Below are 20302 nucleotides of genomic sequence, written 5' to 3'. Positions count from 1 at the left end.
ATCGCCTTCGTTTATTCTGACCAGCGGTGCGGTACGACTCAGAGCCCGCGAACTCAGCGGAGGATACCCATCGCGAATGAGAATGGAACAAAGAAAAAATATTCTAATGAATTCTAATGGTTAATAGAATGTAAAAGGAAAGTAGAAAAGAAAGGAATTTTAGGATGAAATACATTAATTTTACGACGATCGTATTGGTGGTATTTGGGGCTTACGTTCTTCATTCTGTTTATATAATTTATATGATTTTCAAGCCTCCTAAATGCAAAGGAGGATTAAATAAGTGCATAACTCCATACTACAACAACATAGTGAAAGAGAAGTTCTCGGTGGGTAAACTATAAATTATCTTGTTTGTTGCTTAGTAATATCAGTGATTATGTAGAAAGTAATACAGCATTAAGGTTCGCTGAGGTACATACTTACCCCCTACTTCACCGCCTGGCCCCCACCCTCATGATAGTAATAAGGGTGCAAGATGGGACTGTTATTTATATTGTAAAATCTATTAGCATTAAGTGTCATTACTAGTGGTGAGAATGCCAATGTTTCTTCACTTATCCCATATGAACCTTGTTTGACCCAGTATCCCTAGAATTCATATATATTTTTACCCAATTCTCTGCTTCAGGCATTTGCAAACTGTATATTGCACATGCTTTCAGTGTGTCCTTATTTGATCCTTAATTGCATTTTGTTATTCTTAATTTTTTATAGATTTCAATATTTACTTCAACAAAAGAGGAACCATCAATGTCCAGTTTGACGATGTTGTGGTCAAAGACGAACTTCAATTTTGAAGAATATTTGTCAATGTTAGGATATATTTATTGTTCTGCTAAGAGTAAAATTTTAAACCATTTTTACCTTGAAGCAATCCCAAAATTGGTCCCCTGACTCGATGAGACTGTGTTCCTCACAGCCAGTTCTCTTTAGCCTGTACTTAATGTTATGGCCAATTTCAATTTCCAGGGTAGTCAACGCTAGCATTCCAAGGAAAACAAGAAACAATGGCACAATGTTTGTCCACATATTTCTCCATCCTCTTGGTTCAGAGCCAGATAAACATAATGAGCTGGTTTCTCATTCTGTTGCACCTCTGACCAAGTTTATGGTAGAGAAAAGCAAAGCTTTTAACTTGATGTCAGAAGATGGAGATAATGCAACCAAGGTTAATTAAACAATGTACAAGTTTTTCTACAAGTCCAGAAGAATTGTACAGTATTTGTTTTCCCATGTAGAGTAGCGCTAAAGTAGCAACATCTGGCATACCTGTTACGCATTGGAGACCTCGATTAACATATTATATTCTGACTGATTCTGTATCATTTAAACGTCATGCAATTCCGGGGGAAATTTTTTCAATAATGAGGTATTAATATATAATTTACTATCTCACTGCACTAACTACTACTTACTGATACAATTTGGTTGTAAACGAAAACGAAATATATAACTATATCCATCCATTTAAGGATATCTCGTAATGGGAAATACATGCCATTTTTGTACATTGATGAACTTGAAATGTTAGAAAGAAATCTGAAGGTAAAATATTCTTTGGTTTAGCAGAAAGAGAGTTGATTTTTCCTAGAACCTGCATATCATCTATTTATTTGTACAAAGTGACCATAATTAGTATATTCATTCATGTCTTTTGGTAAAGCCTGTGAACACCAACACCAAGGAAATGGAACTCAAAATTGAATATGCACCAATTGGAATCGGCAAGTTACGATGTTGGAGAGTGGTAAGACAGTCTATGGATACCATGAAGAGTTTAGGTAATGTTCCAAAAATAGAGCAAGTATTTTTCTTGGTAAATTGTAAAGTTATCCAACCTTCACCTTGGCAATATTTCAAACATTTTTTAATCTGTATTTTGTAGGATTCTCTGACAAGGATCTTGATGAAGTTAAGGGAATATTCACAGACACTAATCTCTACCTGCTAGCTTTGACTTTTGCAATTTCCGTATTTCATGTAAGTAATGAAATTTTTAGTAACATCCAATAATGTCCGTGTTTGACCCGTTACATTGGTTCGTCAAAAACACAGCATGAACGAAAATTTAACTGGACCTGTTGATCATTCGTTTCTAAGTTTCCTGTCGAGTATCTATGCTCTAAAGAAACTCTTTTAGAGCATTTCAAACTACGAGAAAAATCGAAGCCTGCCATTGAAGTGTAGAAGTTAAGGGGCAAGGGGGTCATGAATTTCGATTGATTCATTTTTCAGTCGTTTGCGGCACAACAAACCTTGCAGAATCAAAAAAACAAGTTATCATATGTATTTTTTAGTTGCTTTTTGACTTTCTTGCGTTTAAAAACGATATTATCTACTGGCGAAAAAGATCAACGATGGTCGGACTATCCACAAGGGCTGGTAAGTTGGGAGCACAGAACAGCTCAATAATGTACAAGCAATTATGCTTAATGTGAACTGCGGAAATACATAAAATTTTTTCTTGAAATCCTATCGGATTATGCACGGACGTTCAAGGGCGCATTTAAAAAAAAAAGATCCCTCTCAAACCATCACTAATCTTGTTTTTTTAGTGCTGTGGAGATGTTTAAGTACTGCGATCATATTTCTGTATCTATTGGATGAAAAGACGAGTTTGCTGGTTTTAATTCCGACAGGCATTGGGTTTCTTATCGAGGTTTAGTATAAACTTTCTTTGGTGATAACTTTAAAAACTGAATTGTCTGACAAAGTTGTGACTTTACACGCAGCTACAGGATGCTGATAATTAAAAATGATTTTTCAAGGTTTGGAAAGTCACAAAAGCTTTGAAGATTACTGTATTGTGGAATGAGAGAGGGCTTCCCTCGTTTCAGGTACGGCGTTTGATATGTTTTGATGAAATCATAGAGCTACGAACGACTCTCGCTACGATTTTACACCAACTTGAATAATTGAAATTGAGTTTTTCGTTTTTTAGTTTGGAGAGAAAAGCTCTGAAGAAAAAGAAACGGAAGAATTTGACTCCCAGGTGCCATAATTTTTACATTATTCAACCATTCACATTTTCTGCTCTTTCCCAAGCATTGTTCTGACATATTCGACGAGAAATTCCGTTTAAGAGAGTCTCTATAACAACATTACGCAGGATTCATTCATTTCTTTTGTTTTCAAAACTAGGCTATGAAATATCTATCGTATGGTTTGTACCCGCTGGTTGTGATTGGCGCTGTATATTCGCTGCTCTATCAGCCTCATAGGAGGTGAGAATATTTAAAGCGATTGAAATCATTGAATCTCAAATTTTTATACACCTTACACGTCATAACACGTACCGTTTTTATTCATTTTATAGCTGGTACTCATGGATCATCAGGTCATTAGTCAACGGTGAGTTTCTCGTGAGAACGTTTATCTCTAGTATTTTCAAGTATATAAAATTGATGGCTTTCCTACACTGGCTTCGGTTATTTGGACAAAAAAGCTACAGCTGACCGATTAGATCTATAATTATGTATATCCTACATGCCCGCGTCACCTAACTAGGAATACAGACATGGATTACGAACCATATACAGTCAGACCCTTACCTTAACCTTTGTAACCTCTGAGCTTCGCCTACTTACTATTATATAAATAATAAGTTTCCTGATTTAATTTCATATAACCTTGATCGCTCGATGGCCTTGCAACAGGATTGTATTCCTCTCTAGCTAATGTCACGTATACTCTGATCTCTTTCTAGGTGTTTATGTTTTTGGTTTCATATTTATGCTCCCTCAATTGTTTGTCAATTACAAGGTAAGTTTAGGGAAACAAAACACATCTTGTTGATTTGAGCAAAATTCGTTGCGGAAACTACTATCAAACTGATTCCTTTTTCCAGTTGAAATCAGTGGCACATTTACCATGGCGAGCGCTGATGTACAAAGCATTCAACACATTTATTGATGACGTATTTGCGTTCATAATCACCATGCCGACCGCTCATAGACTGGCGTGTTTCAGAGATGACATTGTCTTCGTAATATATTTATACCAGCGATGGTGAGAAACTAATTCACTTGTAAAGTACTGTATTCTGTATATTGTTATGCAAGTGCCAAACAAGTCTTCATTTTTAAGAGTTAGATGTGGTGAGGCACCATAGTGTGCTACATAAGTGTGGTATATATATATTTATCTGTGGCATCTGAGCAGTGCATCCGAGCAAATGATGCTTCCAGTTTGACTGAAAAGTTTTACCCATCACTACCACTAGAACGAGGGGTTTAGATTTGCTGGAGCGCTAGAAAGCTTGAAGGCCAATTTTTTTCTTTTCAATGAATTTAAGGTTGTATCCAGTTGATGTTAAGCGGGCGAATGAGTTTGGAGTTTCTTATGAGGACGAGAAAGAAGTCAAAGAACACAAGGACTAAATTTCAAGCGAAATGTCGCTTGGAGAACCAATGGGAATAAAGGTAAAATATTTCTTTTTACCTTATTTGGACAAATTTGGAGTTTTGTTTCGTTTTTTAAAGTCTAAAACACTGGGAAAAGATGAAGTGAGGCCTAAAAAAATGACAGTAGATTCGTAATATTGTACGTAGGAAACGAAAGCCACATTTTTTACATGCAAAACATTGAACTGAATGGATGAACAGGATAATGTTGCTTCTCATGCGTTTCTTTTACACAAAACTTGAATTTAAAAATTAGATATTCTTATATGAGCGTAATATAGATAATTTATTAAATTCTTACGTTGCACTAGAACGAACTAGAGGCTAACTAGTTAGAAACGATTTGCGGGAATTGCGACAACGCTGTTGTTGCTCTTTATTATCCCCATTTGGATACCCCATGTTGTCCTTTGTTACCACCTTTTTTCTCGCGTTTATGGTGTTTTATACTTCGCTCATCACCCTTTATCCTACGATGTACGGTGATATTGATTTGTTTGCTCGAATTCCAACTCCCTTTGGGACCATAAACATTGCTATTGTTTCCTAATAATCCATGAATACCACCATGCTTCCTTTTCCCTATCACACTACCGCCAGGGATATTGATTTTTTTACTCCAATTCCAAATCCCTTTACCTCCACGAGGATCACTATTGTTGCCAGGTATCATCCCTGTTGATCCACGGCTATCAACAGAATCACCTCCGTGCACTTCACTGTCTTTTGCAACAGCTGAAACAGAGAATAAATATGGTGGAAAAGTAAATTTTACAGTCACTTGTGCGTATAAAACAAACGAAAATGGGAAGTTTTATTTACACGAGTAATAGGGTTCAGTCAGTTTCCAATTCCATAATTCTATTACCTTCTATGTCTTTCGAGGTGTTCATCTTTCCACTCCTGTTCCAAATCCCATTATTATCATAAGTACCACTACTGTGCTCATGTGTCATCCTTATTGGACTATCCTTACCACCATGATGTCTGGAGATATTATTTTTCTTCTTTAACACCCAAACACCAGGGGGCCCAGGATGACTGCTGGCACCATAATTGTTCCCATCGACTGGTCTTTGTCTGTTAGGATAACCATTGTATTGGTCCGCATTCATCTCTTGTTGTCGCTGGTCACCAGTGAAGCCGTCATTGGAGATACCTTCACTATTGTTTGGATTCATGTTTTTGGCATCACCACTGTCATCTGGCATTGGTCTCATATTAGCATGGTATACTCCACTACCACCATTTTCAGAATTAATACCATCAGCACTGGTAACACCCTTCTCGGATTCAACTGGGTTACTAAGAAGTTTTCCTGCATTGCTTTTATTTTCCGTTTCACTGTTGCCATTATGAGAACCAGTACTCACCTCACCTGCATCTGGATGACCATTGTTAACCATCTCAATACGTTCAGCATTTACTCTGTCAATACTCTGGTCATTCATACCATCATCGTGTCTACCAGCATTGTCACCAGCATTGTGGGTGAAGGTACCAGTATTTTCTGCACCCTGATCACTATTATCAACCATCTCATCATTTTCACCATCTTCTCCGTCATTGCTCTGGTCAATCGTGCTATTAATGTGACCATCATTGTGGGGAAGGGTACCAGTGTTGACTCCACCCTGATCACCGTTATCAACCATCTCCTGAGGTCCACCATCTAGTCTGTCACTCCCCTGGTCAATCGTAATATCATTGTGGCTACCATCGTTTCTCCCAGTTTTATGGTCGGGAAAAGTACCAGTATCGCCTGTGTCTTGATGGCCATTATTAACCATCTGACTATGATCATTATCCACTCTGTTGTAATGTCTACCATTCATACCATTCGTATCGCCATTATTCTGAGGAATACCATCACCAACTCTTCCACCACCATTGCCAAAATGTCCCCTATAGCCACCATATGCACCTCCCGTCGCCTGTATTTTACTGTTACCTCGTCCTATTGTCATTCCACTTTTCCCCCCGCCAAAGGTTATACCAAAGTTGCCCCCACCACCAGATGAACTACTACTACCCGCTTGATTTCGATTGTGGCTGCCCTTTCCAATGTTCACCCCAAATCCAAACTTTCCACCCCCCTGGGTACTTGACAACCCGCCAAACTTAGTCAGCCTGGTGCTACCACCGCTACCCCCTGCCATTGAACCATGAGCCATTCCGCCAATCCTTGCGCCCAGGGGTGATACGCTACCAGAAATGACTAAAACAGAATAAGTGTGTTAATTCTCCAAGTCATTTGTGCCTGTGGAGAAATATACAACTTGTAGAGCTTGCTATTTTGTCAAAAACAAGGCAATATGAATGTATTCATAACACTAGACATTTAGAATGCATATTCCTAGGGACGAGTCTTTATATGCTTGACTCGCTTTCCGAGGATGAGTCTAAATAATTTTCGATGTGTAAATACTTACAAACGAATTGAAACATCATCCAAGCACCCACACTCGTCTCACTCCCTATTACAACAGCAGCACCCTCTATCGTATTCTGTGTTTCTGGTTTTATGTATTTTCCAGAGCTGCTGTGTTTTAAGATCATCGTTTCAGAGTCATACATAAACTGAAGACGTTTGCCCCTACACTCTTTGAATATCACCAACTTCGTTCCGTCGTCGGGATTCGCTCGACCATTCTTCGGATGTAAGCAGAAGCCTTTAAACGCCATCGATTTCAGTGCTCGTTGTTTCGTCCACGAGAAAATTGCTTTTGGGTCATCACACTTTCTTGCTAAGACGATTTGGACATCGTTAGCTCTTTTCCCGCCTTCTGGATAGAAGCACAACTCCGTCTGCAAATGTTTTATCACAAACGATCTACCTGCATGTTTAAATAAAAACAAAAATTTAATGGTGCTGAGAAACCGAATTCGGGGGCATTGCATCTCCACTAAAATCTAGTTCGTTATATGACGTACCCCCACGATAGCCCCCGCTGGACATTTCACCTGACATTCTGCCCGAAGTAGCACTTGTAGAACCTGCTGAGGTTTCACCGAAGAAGCTTGTTCCACTACCGTACATTCCTGATGCAGTGGCCACTAAAAATGTTAAGATTTTTTAATACAAACGATCTTCCGTTTTTATGGTTTTACTCCTCTTCAATTCTTCACTCCAGTTTCATTGTTTTCTCAGCGTTGAGAAAACATATTTCTGCTGTTATTTGAATCTTTTCAAAAAACATTATCTTCCATTGACTTATCGAAACAATAGTTTTTCTTTGTTAATATTAACTTACGGTAAAGGTGAAAACTACTCGGGCGATGTTGAGCAATCATCTCAAAATAAACGCGGGACAAGACGAGATTTTACCCCTCACCTAACATTTGGAACATCATCCATGATTTAAACTTCCATTTGCTTGCAATCAGCCTCGCTCCAATTACTACCTTTCTCCTGCGCCTCACTGGTCGTATATATCTTCCGTTATACGAAAACGCCATTGTTTGACTGTTAAATTGAAACACACTACTTGCTTCCAAACTGGATTTGCGCAGAACCAGACGACGTCTTTTCACGAAGATGTAATATCCTGAGAAGGTCACAGACTCGATTGAAAACCTGGAGCTCCATTGGAATACTGCCCCAGGGTCGTCACATTTCTTGTCTAATACAAGCCTGACGATTTTGCCTTTCTGACTTCTTTTTGGGTAAAGACATAGTCCAGATGCTTTGTGTCGTATCACAAACATACCACCACCTGAAGCTCCCGTTCCTCCATTTTCACCGCCAGAAAATCTTCCAGATATTCTCCCAGACATACTTCCCCCGCCTCCAATATTTCCTCCAGATACACTCATTCCACCTCCGATATTTCCTCCACTATTTACATTTCCCCCACCCTCAATATTTCCTCCAGATACACTCCCTCCACCTCCGATATTCCCCCCACCGTTTACACTCCCCCCACCCTCAATATTTCCACCAGATACACTCCCTCCACCTCCGATATTCCCCCCACCATTTACACTCCCCCCACCCTCAATATTTCCACCAGATACACTCCCTCCACCTACCATACTTCCTCCACTATTTACCCTTCCCCCACCTCCACTATTTCCACCAGATACACTTCCTCCACCTATCATACATCCTCCACCATTTACATTTCCCCCACCTTCAATATTTTCACCAGAAACTCTCCCTCCACCTCCCATATTTCCTCCACCATTTACACTCCCCCCACCATTTACACTCCCCCAACCCTCAATATTTCCTCCAGATACACTCATTCCACCTCTAATATTTCCTCCACCATTTACATTTCCCCCACCCTCAATATTTCCACCAGATACACTCTCTCCACCTCCCATACTTTCCCCACTATTTACACTCCCCCCACCTCCAATATTTCCACCAGAAAACCTCCCTCCACCTCCCATACTTCCTCCATTATTTACATTTCCTCCACCTGCAATATTTCCACCAGATACACTCCCTCCACCTCGCATACTTCCTCCATTATTTACACTTCCTCCACCTGCAATATTTCCACCAGATACACTCCCTCCACCTCCCATACTTCCTCCATTATTTACACTTCCCCCACCTCCATTATTTCCACCAGATACACTCCCTCCATACCCATACCCAAAGCCTTGACCGCCACTCATCCCGTGTTGACTACTGCCTTTATGCTCCCACTCCATCTGCCATCTCCCTCCTCTATTCCTAACATGTCCACCATGCCTTCCCCCCTTTCTTCCACCACTTTTCCCCCTCATCCCTCCATAACCAAAGCCATTACCACCACTCATCTGATGTTGACTACCACCTCCATGCCCCCATCCCAGCTGCCATTTTTCCTCTCCATTCCTGAAACCTTCCTGCTGCCCGGAAGAGCCTCGGCCACTTCCATTCATTTTCCAACTTTTGCTATAAGTATTTCCTCCGTAAGTAAATCCACCATTCATTGGATGACCAAATGTTCCACCGCTATTTTGTCCATTATTATTCGACGAACCCCCACTCCACTGGTTCCAACTGTTTCCAGAGTTGCCTCGCCATCGCGACCCACTTGTGGAGCGATAACGATTATAGTGCCCCATTTGATAAGCCTTTGCGTTGTCCGAGGCAGTTTGAGATTTTTCATCTCCTGTGAGACGTAGAACTGTGTCTACAGTGTTGTTTAATGCTCTATCTTCGTCCTGCTGAAGAATTGTTTCAGGGCTGAGTCCTTCGTTTTCGATCCTGTCACCGTTTGGGCTTGCTAGAGAAAATAAAACCCCGTTTAACCCACGAAAAAAAAACATAAAACAAGCACAAATATAATAAAATTTCTGACCTTTACTCAACAACATAAAAGTGAATAAGATGACCAAGTTTTCTTTTGATAACTTGTGAAACATTTTTATCAACGTAGGATGATCATCAAAAAGTATTGGTTTTAAATTAATTGAAATTTGTCGAGTTGTTGGTATATTTCTCCAAAGAATCCTGTGGTATAAAAAAACAATTTAATGAGTAGTTTCAATATAGTTTGTGGCTATACAGCCTTCCTGATTGACTTCTGCAAAGTATTAGGTCGCATTTTGCTTGGTTTATTTCTACAGATAAAATGACTTTTACGATGACTTAAGATCTACACTAGAATGAACTCGTAAATCTCTTGGGAAAAAGACCATTTAGAAGCCAATTTATTTAGCAGTATTTCTCATTTGTATAAGGAATAATGGTCTCATTCTTCATGAACTGATATTTCAAATCTGTGAGGAAACTAATTATTTTGCTTACCAAAGCCACTTTTTACAGTCACAAATTCCTTGATAATTTCACTTTGCAGAGTTTGTCAAAATGACAGGTTTTTCGCAGGTTCCAAAGCCTAATCTCAGCATGACTGACCTCCTCGTTTTAAACCCCATTCAAATGTTTACAAAAATATGCTAGCAGTCTTTCCAAATGTCTTTCTGTTTTATTTGAGCTATTGATAAATGATAATTAGGCAATCCTCCACCCGAAGTTGATTGGGAGAAAAGGCACCAGTTATCAGTCTGCTTATTGACCACAAAAAAGTTTTCTAATTACGAAGGATTTGGTAGAACGGGTTATACTATTTAAGACAGTAATATATATTATGAAAATACAAGACTATATGCCCGGTATTCTTGCTCTTAATAAAGTAGTTGTTTTTTAGAAAAATTTACATTTTTGACTCTATTCTTAAAATCTATACCATCTGGTATTAATACCTTTCTATCTCCCAAAAGGGTATATTTTTTTCAAGATACGGAAGATCTATGCTATTCTTTACATATTTTGTACGTTTTCTTCAACCATTTATGTTCATTCTGAAAGATTTCTTTACTCAATTGTCTTTGGTCGATGTCCATTCTCAAATGTCTATTATGCTGCTATCCGATGTTATTTTTTTTGCCCCACTTCCACACGTCACCCTTACCCCGATGACCTTGGATAACATCAATTTTCCCACCAGCAGGAGCGGCAGCTTCGGATTCATCTCTCATCATCTTCTCTGCGGAAATGTTATTTGCGTTTATTTTGTTGTTCTGGGTATCATCAATTGTATTACCAGATATTCCTGCACTAGTTGTGCTACCATCAGCTTTGTTGGCTGTACCACCAGAAACTCCTGCACTAGTTGTGCTACCGTCAGCTTTGTTGGCTGTACCACCAGATATTCCTACACTAGTTGTGCTACCATCAGCTTTGTTGGCTGTACCACCAGATATTCCTGCACTAGTTGTGCTACCATCAGCTTTGTTGGCTGTACCACCAGATATTCCTGCACTAGTTGTGCTACCATCAGCTTTGTTGGCTGTACCACCAGATATTCCTGCACTAGTTGTGCTACCATCAGCTTTGTTGGCTGTACCACCAGATACTCCTGCACTAGTTGTGCTACCATCAGCTTTGTTGACTGTACCACCAGATACTCCTGCACTAGCTGTGCTACCATCAGCTTTGTTGGCTGTACCACCAGATATTCCTGCACTAGTTGTGCTACCATCAGCTTTGTTGGCTGTACCACCAGATACTCCTGCACTAGTTGTGCTACCATCAGCTTTGTTGGCTGTACCACCAGATACTCCTGCACTAGTTGTGCTACCATCAGCTTTGTTGGCTGTACCACCAGACACCTTTGAACCAGTTGTGTCAGAAACGTCTTTACCACTTTTCCAACCCTGATTATCACTTTGTGCATTCTTATTTCCACCACTGACAGACCAGGAACCCCCACTACTTCCAGTACTCCATGAACCCCCTGACTGGCTTCCAGTACTCCAGGACCCCCCAGAACTTCCACCTGCGCCACCACCTACCTTAAAGCTACCTCCTCCTACCTTAAAACTCCCACCGCCACCTTTCCCTCCTCCGAAACTTCCACCAAATTTGCCGCCACCTTTAGCACCAAATTTTCCACCCCACTTGCCCCCAAACTTGCCTCCACCACCCCATTTTCCTCCAAACTTGCCTCCACCACGCCATTTCCCTCCAATTTTACCTCCACTTCTCCATTTTCCGCTCATTCTAAAGCCACTACGGAACGACATCGCCCCCGAGGCTTTCATGATACCACTCATGCGCATACGCAATCCAGCGCCTCTCATCCCACGTGAAGTGGCCTCTGGAAAGAAAAGAGGATGATAAATTTATAATCTTCTTCTTTACTTAATAACTGTTCACTTTTATCTTTCAAATACTTACTTAAACACGAGAACTTCATGTACGATCGATATGATGTTGACTTGGCCACGATGCGCATTCCCATCGATGCTCTCGCACCCCCCTGTGACTGTACATACATGTATCGTCCCCGTCCTGATTTCACCTTGATCTTTCCACCTGTAAACTTGAATCTTGCGCTCTTCCGAGCACTTTTGTACAATACCAATCCCCCGCCACTTAAACGAATATAATATCCTCTGAATGCGACCGAGGCTAAGGCACCGCTACTTGTCATCCTGAAAACATCTTTGCGATCTTTACATTGCCCAAATACAAGAGGAACGTTGTTACGAGCTTGACCACCTTGAGGTGAGAAACACAGACCAGACCGTCTTGTGCCAAAGCGGAGGACGAATTTTCGACCTGAATAAAGAAAGATTTGAAGCTCTTAATTCGATCTAAGCTAAAAGGATTGATCAGTTTTGTATTTTATCTTTCAGAGTATCGAACATTTCACTGCAAAGAAAGAATCTGTGAAATTTTATTCGGGGACGTTTAGCGATGATATTTACGCTCTTTGACTTACAACCGACGAGTAAGAGTTTGAATCATATGATGTTGTTTCCGTGTTAGACTGAAAGAAGTCACGTATGATATGATGCAGAAGTGAGAACAGCAACAAGTAGCAATGGATTGAAGAGATTTTATTCCATTAAATTACGTGTCCTTTAACAAGTTTCAGTGTCATGACACTTGTCTCCCGCGATGGACGTCTAAGCTATGCCTAATCGCTCAGCCCTCGTGTCAATATACTTCCAAATCGCAAGCGACCTACCTCGAACTAAAGCTCTACCCCCAGATGCTCCTGATGTCCTCATAATTCTTCTCATACTCATGCGATATCCTCGACCTCTCATGCCACCCGCACTTGCCTCTGTGAAGGCAGTAAAATATGTAGTTAGTGTTGATAATACGCGAATAACTGGGTCACTGGTGATAGGGATAATGAGGGGTATATGGGTATATTGGTGATAGAAATGATGAGAGTATATGGGTATATTGGTGATAGGAATGATGACGGTATATGGGTATATTCATGAATTGTCAATGATGTCACTTACTCATGCAAGAGAACTTCATATAAGACCGATACGATGTAGATTTTGCCATAATCATCATTCCCATCGATGCTCTCGCACCCCCCTGTGACTGCACATACATGTATCTTCCCCCTCCTGATTTCACCATGATCTTTCCACCGGTAAACTTGAATCTTGCACTTCTTCGAGCACTTCTGAACAACACCAATCGTCCGCCACTTAAACGAATATAATATCCTCTGAATGCGACCGAGGCTAAGGCACCGCTACTTGTCATTCTGAAAACGTCTTTGCGATCTTTACATTGCCCAAATACAAGAGGAACATTATTGCGAGCCTGACCACCTTGAGGCGAGAAACACAGACCACCAGCTCCCCCACGTCCACCAAAGCGAAGGACGAACTTTCCTCCTTCAGAAAATGTGGCATATAGTTAGTACCGAAGCTTGAATTCTTAGGAAATTCATAAAAAACAGCCAAGAGGTCTTGATCAATCAAATGATCATTGTGTTTCTTACCCAGACCTGCTCCAAATCTTCCTGATGCTCTCATAACTCGCCTCATGCTCATACGAAATCCTCGTCCTTTCATTCCCCGCGAACTAGCCTCTAAAATACGATGGTTATGGATGTTGTGATGGTTTAAAAGTTGCATCATGTTCTCTCTTAGCGATATTTTCTATACCTCGATCTCACACTGGCTAATACTTACTCATACAAGAAAATTTCATGAACGATTGAGATCTTCTTGACCTCGCGATAATCCTCATTCCCATAGAAGCTTGTGCTCCTCCTTGTGACTGAACATACATGTATCTACCACCAGGGCGACCGGGCTTCACTTTAATTTTACCACCTCGGAATTTAAACTTCGCGGAACCTCTAGCACCTCTGAACAACACCAATCCCCCGCCACTTAAACGAATATAATATCCTCTAAATGCGATCGAGGCTAAGGCACCACTTCTTGTCATTCTGAAGACATCTTTGCGATTTTTACATGGCCCAAATACAAGAGGAACGTTGTTACGCGCCTGGCCACCTTGAGGCGAGAAACACAGACCACCAGCTGCCCCACGTCCGCCAAAGCGAAGGACAAACTTCCGGCCTAATGAAAACAGCGACAAATATTCATACAGATGTAGTAAAGTTGCTACAGAATAAATTCAAGGACTCGTCCACTCTCAAAGAACATAGCTAAGAATAACATTCTTCTGAATTGCCCTTGCCTGAGGAAAAAAATAGAAATTTTCTTTCCTGGATTAAGAAAACCTCGGAGGCAGTGAATGTTATTTCTTTGTAGCTATAAGAGACTCACCTCGAGCACTTCTGCCTGACATTCTCATAACTGTGCGCATGCTCATTCGCATTCCACGACCTTTCATTCCTCTCGAACTGGCCTCTAAAGTATGAAAATTAAAGGTGAAAATTCAATAAATATTTTAAACCTTACAGTAACCGTCGGTCATTGGGTATGTTTACCATATATCTAGACAAAAGTCTAAGATACTTACTCATACAAGAAAACTTCATAAATGAACGAGATCGTGTAGATTTGGCAACGATTTGCATTCCCATAGATGCTCGTGCTCCACCTTGTGATTGAACGTACATGTATCTTCCTCCCCGTCCCGACTTCACCTTTATTTTTCCACCTCGGAATTTAAACTTCGCGCAACCTCTAGCACCTCTGAACAACACCAATCGTCCAGCACTTAAACGAATATAATATCCTCTAAATGCGACCGAGGCTAAGGCACCGCTACTTGTCATCCTGAAAACGTCTTTGCGATCTTTACATTGCCCAAATACAAGAGGAACATTGTTACGAGCCTGGCCACCTTGAGGCGAGAAACACAGACCACCAGCTCCCCCACGTCCGCCAAAGCGAAGGACAAATTTAGCACCTAGAATAGGAAGAATTCGCAGGGGTAGAATATTTCGTGAGTTCTTCTCATTATATATAATTCGTGCTTACCTCCTCCTCCTCTGCCTCCAAATCGTCCACCTCTGCCTCCAAATCTACCACCTTTTCCTCCAAATCTACCACCTCTGCCTCCAAATCTACCACCTTTGCCTCCAAATCTACCACCGCCACCAAATCTACCACCACCACCTTTACCACCAAATCTACCACCACCACCTTTACCACCAAATCTACCACCACCACCAAATCTACCACCACCACCTTTACCACCAAATCTACCACCACCACCTTTACCACCAAATCCACCACCTCCACCTGCTCCTCCAAATCCACCACTTCCACCTGCTCCTCCACCTCCAAATCCACCAGCAGCTCCACCTGCTCCTGAAAAGAAGAAAAAACAAATCTCAATCGTTTTAAACTGGTCGTATATTTCCGTTGAAATTTCATACTTTCCTAGTGCCCGTGACAAACACGAACGTTTCTACAACAACGTTTTCTAGTTTATTCTGCGCCAATATCTTAGTTTTTTTGTTTTGTTACCTCCCATTCCAAGTGTGAAAGAAAATCTTATTTTCATCTTCGCTGCGTCTGGAAAAGAAAGTCGATGTCATATTAGGGAACTTTTTATGGTGACTATTGCTATCTTCACTTGCGCGATAGTCGCACTTTGCGATTTTGTAAGTCGGCAGGTCTTTTCTTACTTTTAAAGCGAAAGGCTGATCCTGGTGTTTGTTTAGGGCTTGTTGTTAGAGCAGTACCCGATCTTGCGACGAGATGCGTGCCTGCTGTGACATATCCTTTCGTTGCCAAACTCAAGAATCCACTTCCTGTCTTTTTGAATCTCATCGTGGGCATTGAATCGCATCCTTTTTGTAACACGAGAGATGAACCTTTCATGTTTATGCACATTCCGCTCACGATATGTTTAATGGATTTCTTAGCAGTCCATACGAACACGTATGCTTGGTTAGTGACGCTTTTTGAACCGAGAACAAGTCTAGCGCCATTTGTTGCTCTTCCACCCTGAGGCCACACACCATAGCCCGAGGAATGTAGAATAACAAACCATCCGCCTAATAATCATTTTGATGTAATGATATGTTAATAAATTATTGTCTTTTGGATTGCAGAAGCAATTCTTTTTAACAATAGTTACGTACCGCCTTCACTGTTGCATCCGCCACCAGCTCCACCACCACCCCCTCCACCACCCCCTCCTGCAGCCCCACCACCAATTTTACCTCCAAAACCAAACCTCCCACCAGCCCCTCCACCAGCGCCTCCTGCAGCTCTACCACCACCCCCTCCACCAGCCCCACCACTAGCTCTACCACCACCCCCTCCCGCAGTCCCACCACCAATTTTACCTCCAAAACCAAACCTCCCACCAGCCCCTCCACCAGCCCCTCCTGCAGCTCTACTACCACCCCCTCCACCAGCCCCACCACTAGCTCTACCACCACCCCCTCCCGCAGTCCCACCACCAATTTTACCTCCAAAACCAAACCTCCCACCAGCCCCTCCACCAGCCCTCCTGCAGCTCTACCACCACCCCCTCCACCAGCCCCACCACTAGCTCTACCACCACCCCCTCCTGCAGCACCACCACCAATTTTACCTCCAAAACCAAAGCTTCCACTAGCACCACCACCACCCCCTCCTGCAGCCCCACCACTAGCTCTACCACCACCCCCTCCTGCAGATCCACCACCAATTTTACCTCCAAAACCAAAGCTTCCACTAGCTCCACCACCACCCCCTCCTGCAGCCCCACCACTAGCTCTACCACCACCCCCTCCTGCAGCTCCACCACCAATTTTACCTCCAAAACCAAAGCTCCCACTAGCTCCACCACCACCCCTCCTGCAGCTCCACCGCCACCCCTCCACCACCCCCTCCTGCAGCTCCACCACCAGTTTTACCTCCAAAACTAAAGCTCCCACCACCACCACCACCACCAGCTCCACCCGCTCCATATGACCCCCCGCTACTTGCACCGCCACTGCTACTTGAGGACGACCATGATTGCTTGCCACCAGAAGTCCATGATCCACCGCTCTCCCATGCTTTCAGATTATCTTCTTTTCTTATCAAATCTTCCGCCAATTTTAACTCAGTGTTCTCAAGACGATTGTCGTATGGACTTTCCCTGTTCACTTGCAGATTTCGAGCGCTTCCTATTGTGAAATATGAAGTATATTGTAGCTGAAACCTCCAATGTTCATCGTGGAAAATCTTCTTGCCAAGTATCGTTAACTTGCATACTTCAGTTATAACAATATTTATACTTACCTAGTTCTATAATCAACACTAACGCGAAAGTTATGAGCCAACTTTGCCACGGTTTGGTTTTATCCATCGACAAAACTTTTTGAAAACAGGAAATGAGTAAAATTGATTTAATTATCATCTCAGTTAATTGGGTTTTGGTAGAAATTACTGAGGAATTCAACAATGTGCATATTTTTTTCATACTTTCCCAATTCCTTTTATCTTTTAAAATTCACAATATTTACATTGTACGCCGTTCTCGCCAGTATCTCTTTCTTCAACTGGATTACCTATAGAAATGTCGAGACTATAAACCATCCACAACTGTCACTTGCCGTGTCGTGATCATTTCATATATATACATATATATATCATCGATAAAGCTCTTGTAATCAATATTATTTTGTAGATAATCACACGGATTTGGAAGAATTTAAATCTGTATCTATTATTAGACAGATATTTCTTGCTTTACTACATTTTAGTGCATTCATTGAACTGTTCATAAAAACTTGTTGTATATTTGTTTGGTTCTGTGGTCAAATGAAAAGATCAAACTCTCGAAGTACCTCCGAACTTACCAAAAATTAAATTACGTAAATTTCATACGATTATAGTTACATTTACTTACCTAATTATTTTTATTAAAAACTCTGTTTATGTTTCTTTATAAGCCAGACAAGAAGATACAATTAGTTTACAAATATTTATGTAACAACGACAGGTATAATACAGGTCATCAATCTTTTGCTGAAAACAAGTATCATATGTACAGGTCAATAGGTTTAAGCCATTTCAGTCTTTTTTAGTCTAATTTGAAGAAACGTCACGCTACGTCACGCTTTTTTTTATGTTATTCACCAATCTTCAGACACCATCTGATTCATTTGCTATATATTAAACAGTGTTTAAATACCAGTTGAAACACTGGTTAGAGCACTACGTATGCAACTTTCAAACTCTAGGAGAAAAATACGTAGGACTTTAGCAACAGTAAATCCTGACAATAACTTTTAGCGCAAACTAGTTAGCCAGTTTTTTGGGGGGTAACCGAACTGTTTTTCTGAACTTTGTGTTTCTTTGCGTTGATAACAATCTTGATGTGTTGCGGACGAGGTTGCTTGTTGTTACTGTGATGAGTGACCTGATCATTTTCCAAATGCTTCTGAGGATTTCCCCACGAATACGACCAGTTATTAGCGCCTCCATTTCCTGTGTTACCTCCGCTATTTCCCCAATTCCAGGATGATCCTCCTTTGTTCCCCCCACCTCCGTTATTTCCCCAATTCCAGGATGACCCTCCTTTGTTTCCCATACCTCCGCCCCAATTCCAGGATGACCCTCCTTTGTTTCCCCCACCTCCGCCCCAATTCCAGGATGATCCTCCTCCACCCATCCCTGCGCCTCCTCCTCCACCTGCCCCTCCTCCACCTGCCCCTCCTCCACCCGCCCCTCCTCCACCGCCCATCCCTCCACCTGCCCCTCCTCCACCTGCCCCTCCTCCACCACTGGCACCTACAAAAACCCAAAATCAAATGATTCTTATTAATAATCCATGCAAAGTACGTGGTTGGGAGTTGAAAATATATGAAAATAATCTCATTTTATATACAAAATTAGGTTCGTCTTCCGAAATATCATTCATCTCTTAAATATTTACTAGCAGTGCATACATTGGCAGATTTGGTAATTCAGTGACAAGTAGAACCAGAGTCAGAGTAAATAAAATACTCCAGGAGCATTGTGGCGCATTAATTCAAAAGTTATCGCACTGAGAGGTCTATGAGTCATGATATTGCATCTACTGGTGGCCATTTATCCCTGATATATTTTCGTCTGGTATTTTCGTTTCGGCTGGTTTTTCTATCGCTAGTTATAAACGTCCATGTAAATTTCGTTTCAATAATAACACAAACAATGTAATCATTGAACACTTACCCCAAATTGTAAACTTTGTTTTTGGTGAATCACACGTGCTATGCAATACCATATATTCTGTTTGTGATGGTCGTGTTCCTCCACTCTTTGGTTGAACACATTTACCACCTTTTGCCAGTTTTAAAGAGCCAAAATCGGTCATGGCAAACGCCCATTTTTTGTTGCAGTTTTTCATAATAGCCAATGGTAAATCTTCACTGTCACCTTCTGGCTGCACACAGAAGCCAGTTTCTACGTGCTGCAAATTTCCATCATTTGAAATCTGAAACTTTGCAAGTTTATCGCCACAAACTTCAGTTGGTAACACTAACTTTGTTCCAGAGTTGGTTTGTTCACCTTCCGGATATAAACATCGTCCATTCGCAAATTTCAATGCGAACTGTTGACCACCAGGGAATCCCCCGCCGCCACCAGCAATACTGTCACCACCACCACCGATGCCGTGACCACCAGCCATGCCTCCACCACCAGCCATGCCTCCACCACCAGCCATGCCTCCACCACCACCACCAGCCATGCCTCCACCACCAGCCATGCCTCCACCACCAGCCATGCCTCCACCACCTCCACCACCAGCCATGCCTTCACCACCTCCACCACCACCCATGCCTCCACCACCACCCATACCTCCACCACCCCTGCCTCCACCACCACCCATACCTCCACCACCCATGCCTCCACCACCATCAATACTACCCCCACCTCCCATGCCACCACCTCCCATGCCACCACCAATTGCAAATCTTACATCTAAAGAGAAAAGGAAAATATCATCCTGTTAATATCCAGCGAAAGAAATATTATGTCACGGTTTGTTTTCGAAACAGCCGTGTCTTGTATCTCAAACGTGGGTACGCAGTATTTGATAAAACGCTGCATGCGCTATTCTGTGTCCTAAACTACCTGGGAAACCTTTTCACTGCTCAAAGGGTCCCCAAATCTTCACAATACTCTAAAGAAAAGGCGGGGTTTATATTCAGTAAGCATCTGTATAAAGATACAATACCTTGAATTTG

General features: G+C 41.7%; 5 protein-coding genes across 6 annotated transcripts; 1 reads left to right on the top strand and 4 right to left on the bottom strand.

The window, feature by feature from the left end:
- The first annotated feature begins 84 nt into the window (after positions 1-84).
- LOC114532588 (cleft lip and palate transmembrane protein 1-like protein) lies at positions 85-19748 on the top strand. Of its 2 annotated transcripts, XM_028554130.1 has the most exons (17): positions 85-329; positions 718-815; positions 973-1171; positions 1242-1372; positions 1476-1548; positions 1667-1784; positions 1889-1983; positions 2301-2385; positions 2559-2662; positions 2772-2840; positions 2945-2995; positions 3145-3227; positions 3320-3354; positions 3710-3765; positions 3851-4011; positions 4298-4424; positions 19454-19748. In XM_028554130.1, exons 1-16 carry the CDS (start codon positions 165-167, stop codon positions 4380-4382), a joined length of 1608 nt encoding a protein of 535 aa, XP_028409931.1. In that variant the 5' UTR covers positions 85-164; the 3' UTR covers positions 4383-4424; positions 19454-19748. The 2 variants fall into 2 exon arrangements, with proteins under 2 accessions (XP_028409931.1, XP_028409930.1); XM_028554129.1 differs by lacking the exon at positions 19454-19748 and having other exon boundaries at positions 4298-4688.
- LOC114532602 (hornerin-like) lies at positions 4786-9770 on the bottom strand. The gene is made up of 6 exons (XM_028554145.1): positions 9707-9770; positions 7895-9631; positions 7341-7463; positions 6881-7243; positions 5275-6624; positions 4786-5141 (listed from the first exon to the last, which is right to left on the bottom strand). The coding sequence occupies exons 1-6, from the start codon at positions 9768-9770 to the stop codon at positions 4786-4788; spliced, it is 3993 nt and encodes a 1330-aa protein (XP_028409946.1).
- LOC114532601 (spidroin-1-like) lies at positions 10170-15524 on the bottom strand. The gene is made up of 10 exons (XM_028554144.1): positions 15497-15524; positions 15126-15458; positions 14662-15054; positions 14466-14549; positions 13860-14255; positions 13667-13756; positions 13170-13559; positions 12884-12982; positions 12088-12471; positions 10170-12007 (listed from the first exon to the last, which is right to left on the bottom strand). The coding sequence occupies exons 1-10, from the start codon at positions 15522-15524 to the stop codon at positions 10773-10775; spliced, it is 3432 nt and encodes a 1143-aa protein (XP_028409945.1). The 3' UTR covers positions 10170-10772.
- On the bottom strand, positions 15429-17535 carry LOC114532600 (glycine-rich cell wall structural protein-like). The gene is made up of 7 exons (XM_028554143.1): positions 17370-17535; positions 17000-17254; positions 16696-16875; positions 16340-16570; positions 16238-16294; positions 15779-16150; positions 15429-15665 (listed from the first exon to the last, which is right to left on the bottom strand). Exons 1-7 carry the CDS (start codon positions 17485-17487, stop codon positions 15574-15576), a joined length of 1305 nt encoding a protein of 434 aa, XP_028409944.1. The 5' UTR covers positions 17488-17535; the 3' UTR covers positions 15429-15573.
- Positions 18376-19995, bottom strand: LOC114532599 (glycine-rich cell wall structural protein 1-like). Its single transcript, XM_028554141.1, has 2 exons — positions 19287-19995; positions 18376-18863 (listed from the first exon to the last, which is right to left on the bottom strand). The coding sequence occupies exons 1-2, from the start codon at positions 19993-19995 to the stop codon at positions 18376-18378; spliced, it is 1197 nt and encodes a 398-aa protein (XP_028409942.1).
- Between the last annotated feature and the right edge of the window lie 307 nt (positions 19996-20302).

This window comes from Dendronephthya gigantea, unplaced genomic scaffold (assembly GCF_004324835.1).
Source record: "Dendronephthya gigantea isolate DGI-Jeju-01 unplaced genomic scaffold, DenGig_1.0 000080F, whole genome shotgun sequence".
NCBI classification, from domain to species: domain Eukaryota; kingdom Metazoa; phylum Cnidaria; class Anthozoa; order Malacalcyonacea; family Nephtheidae; genus Dendronephthya; species Dendronephthya gigantea.
Note: the sequence above shows the minus strand (reverse complement) of the source record. Positions and strands in the feature narration are given on the sequence as shown.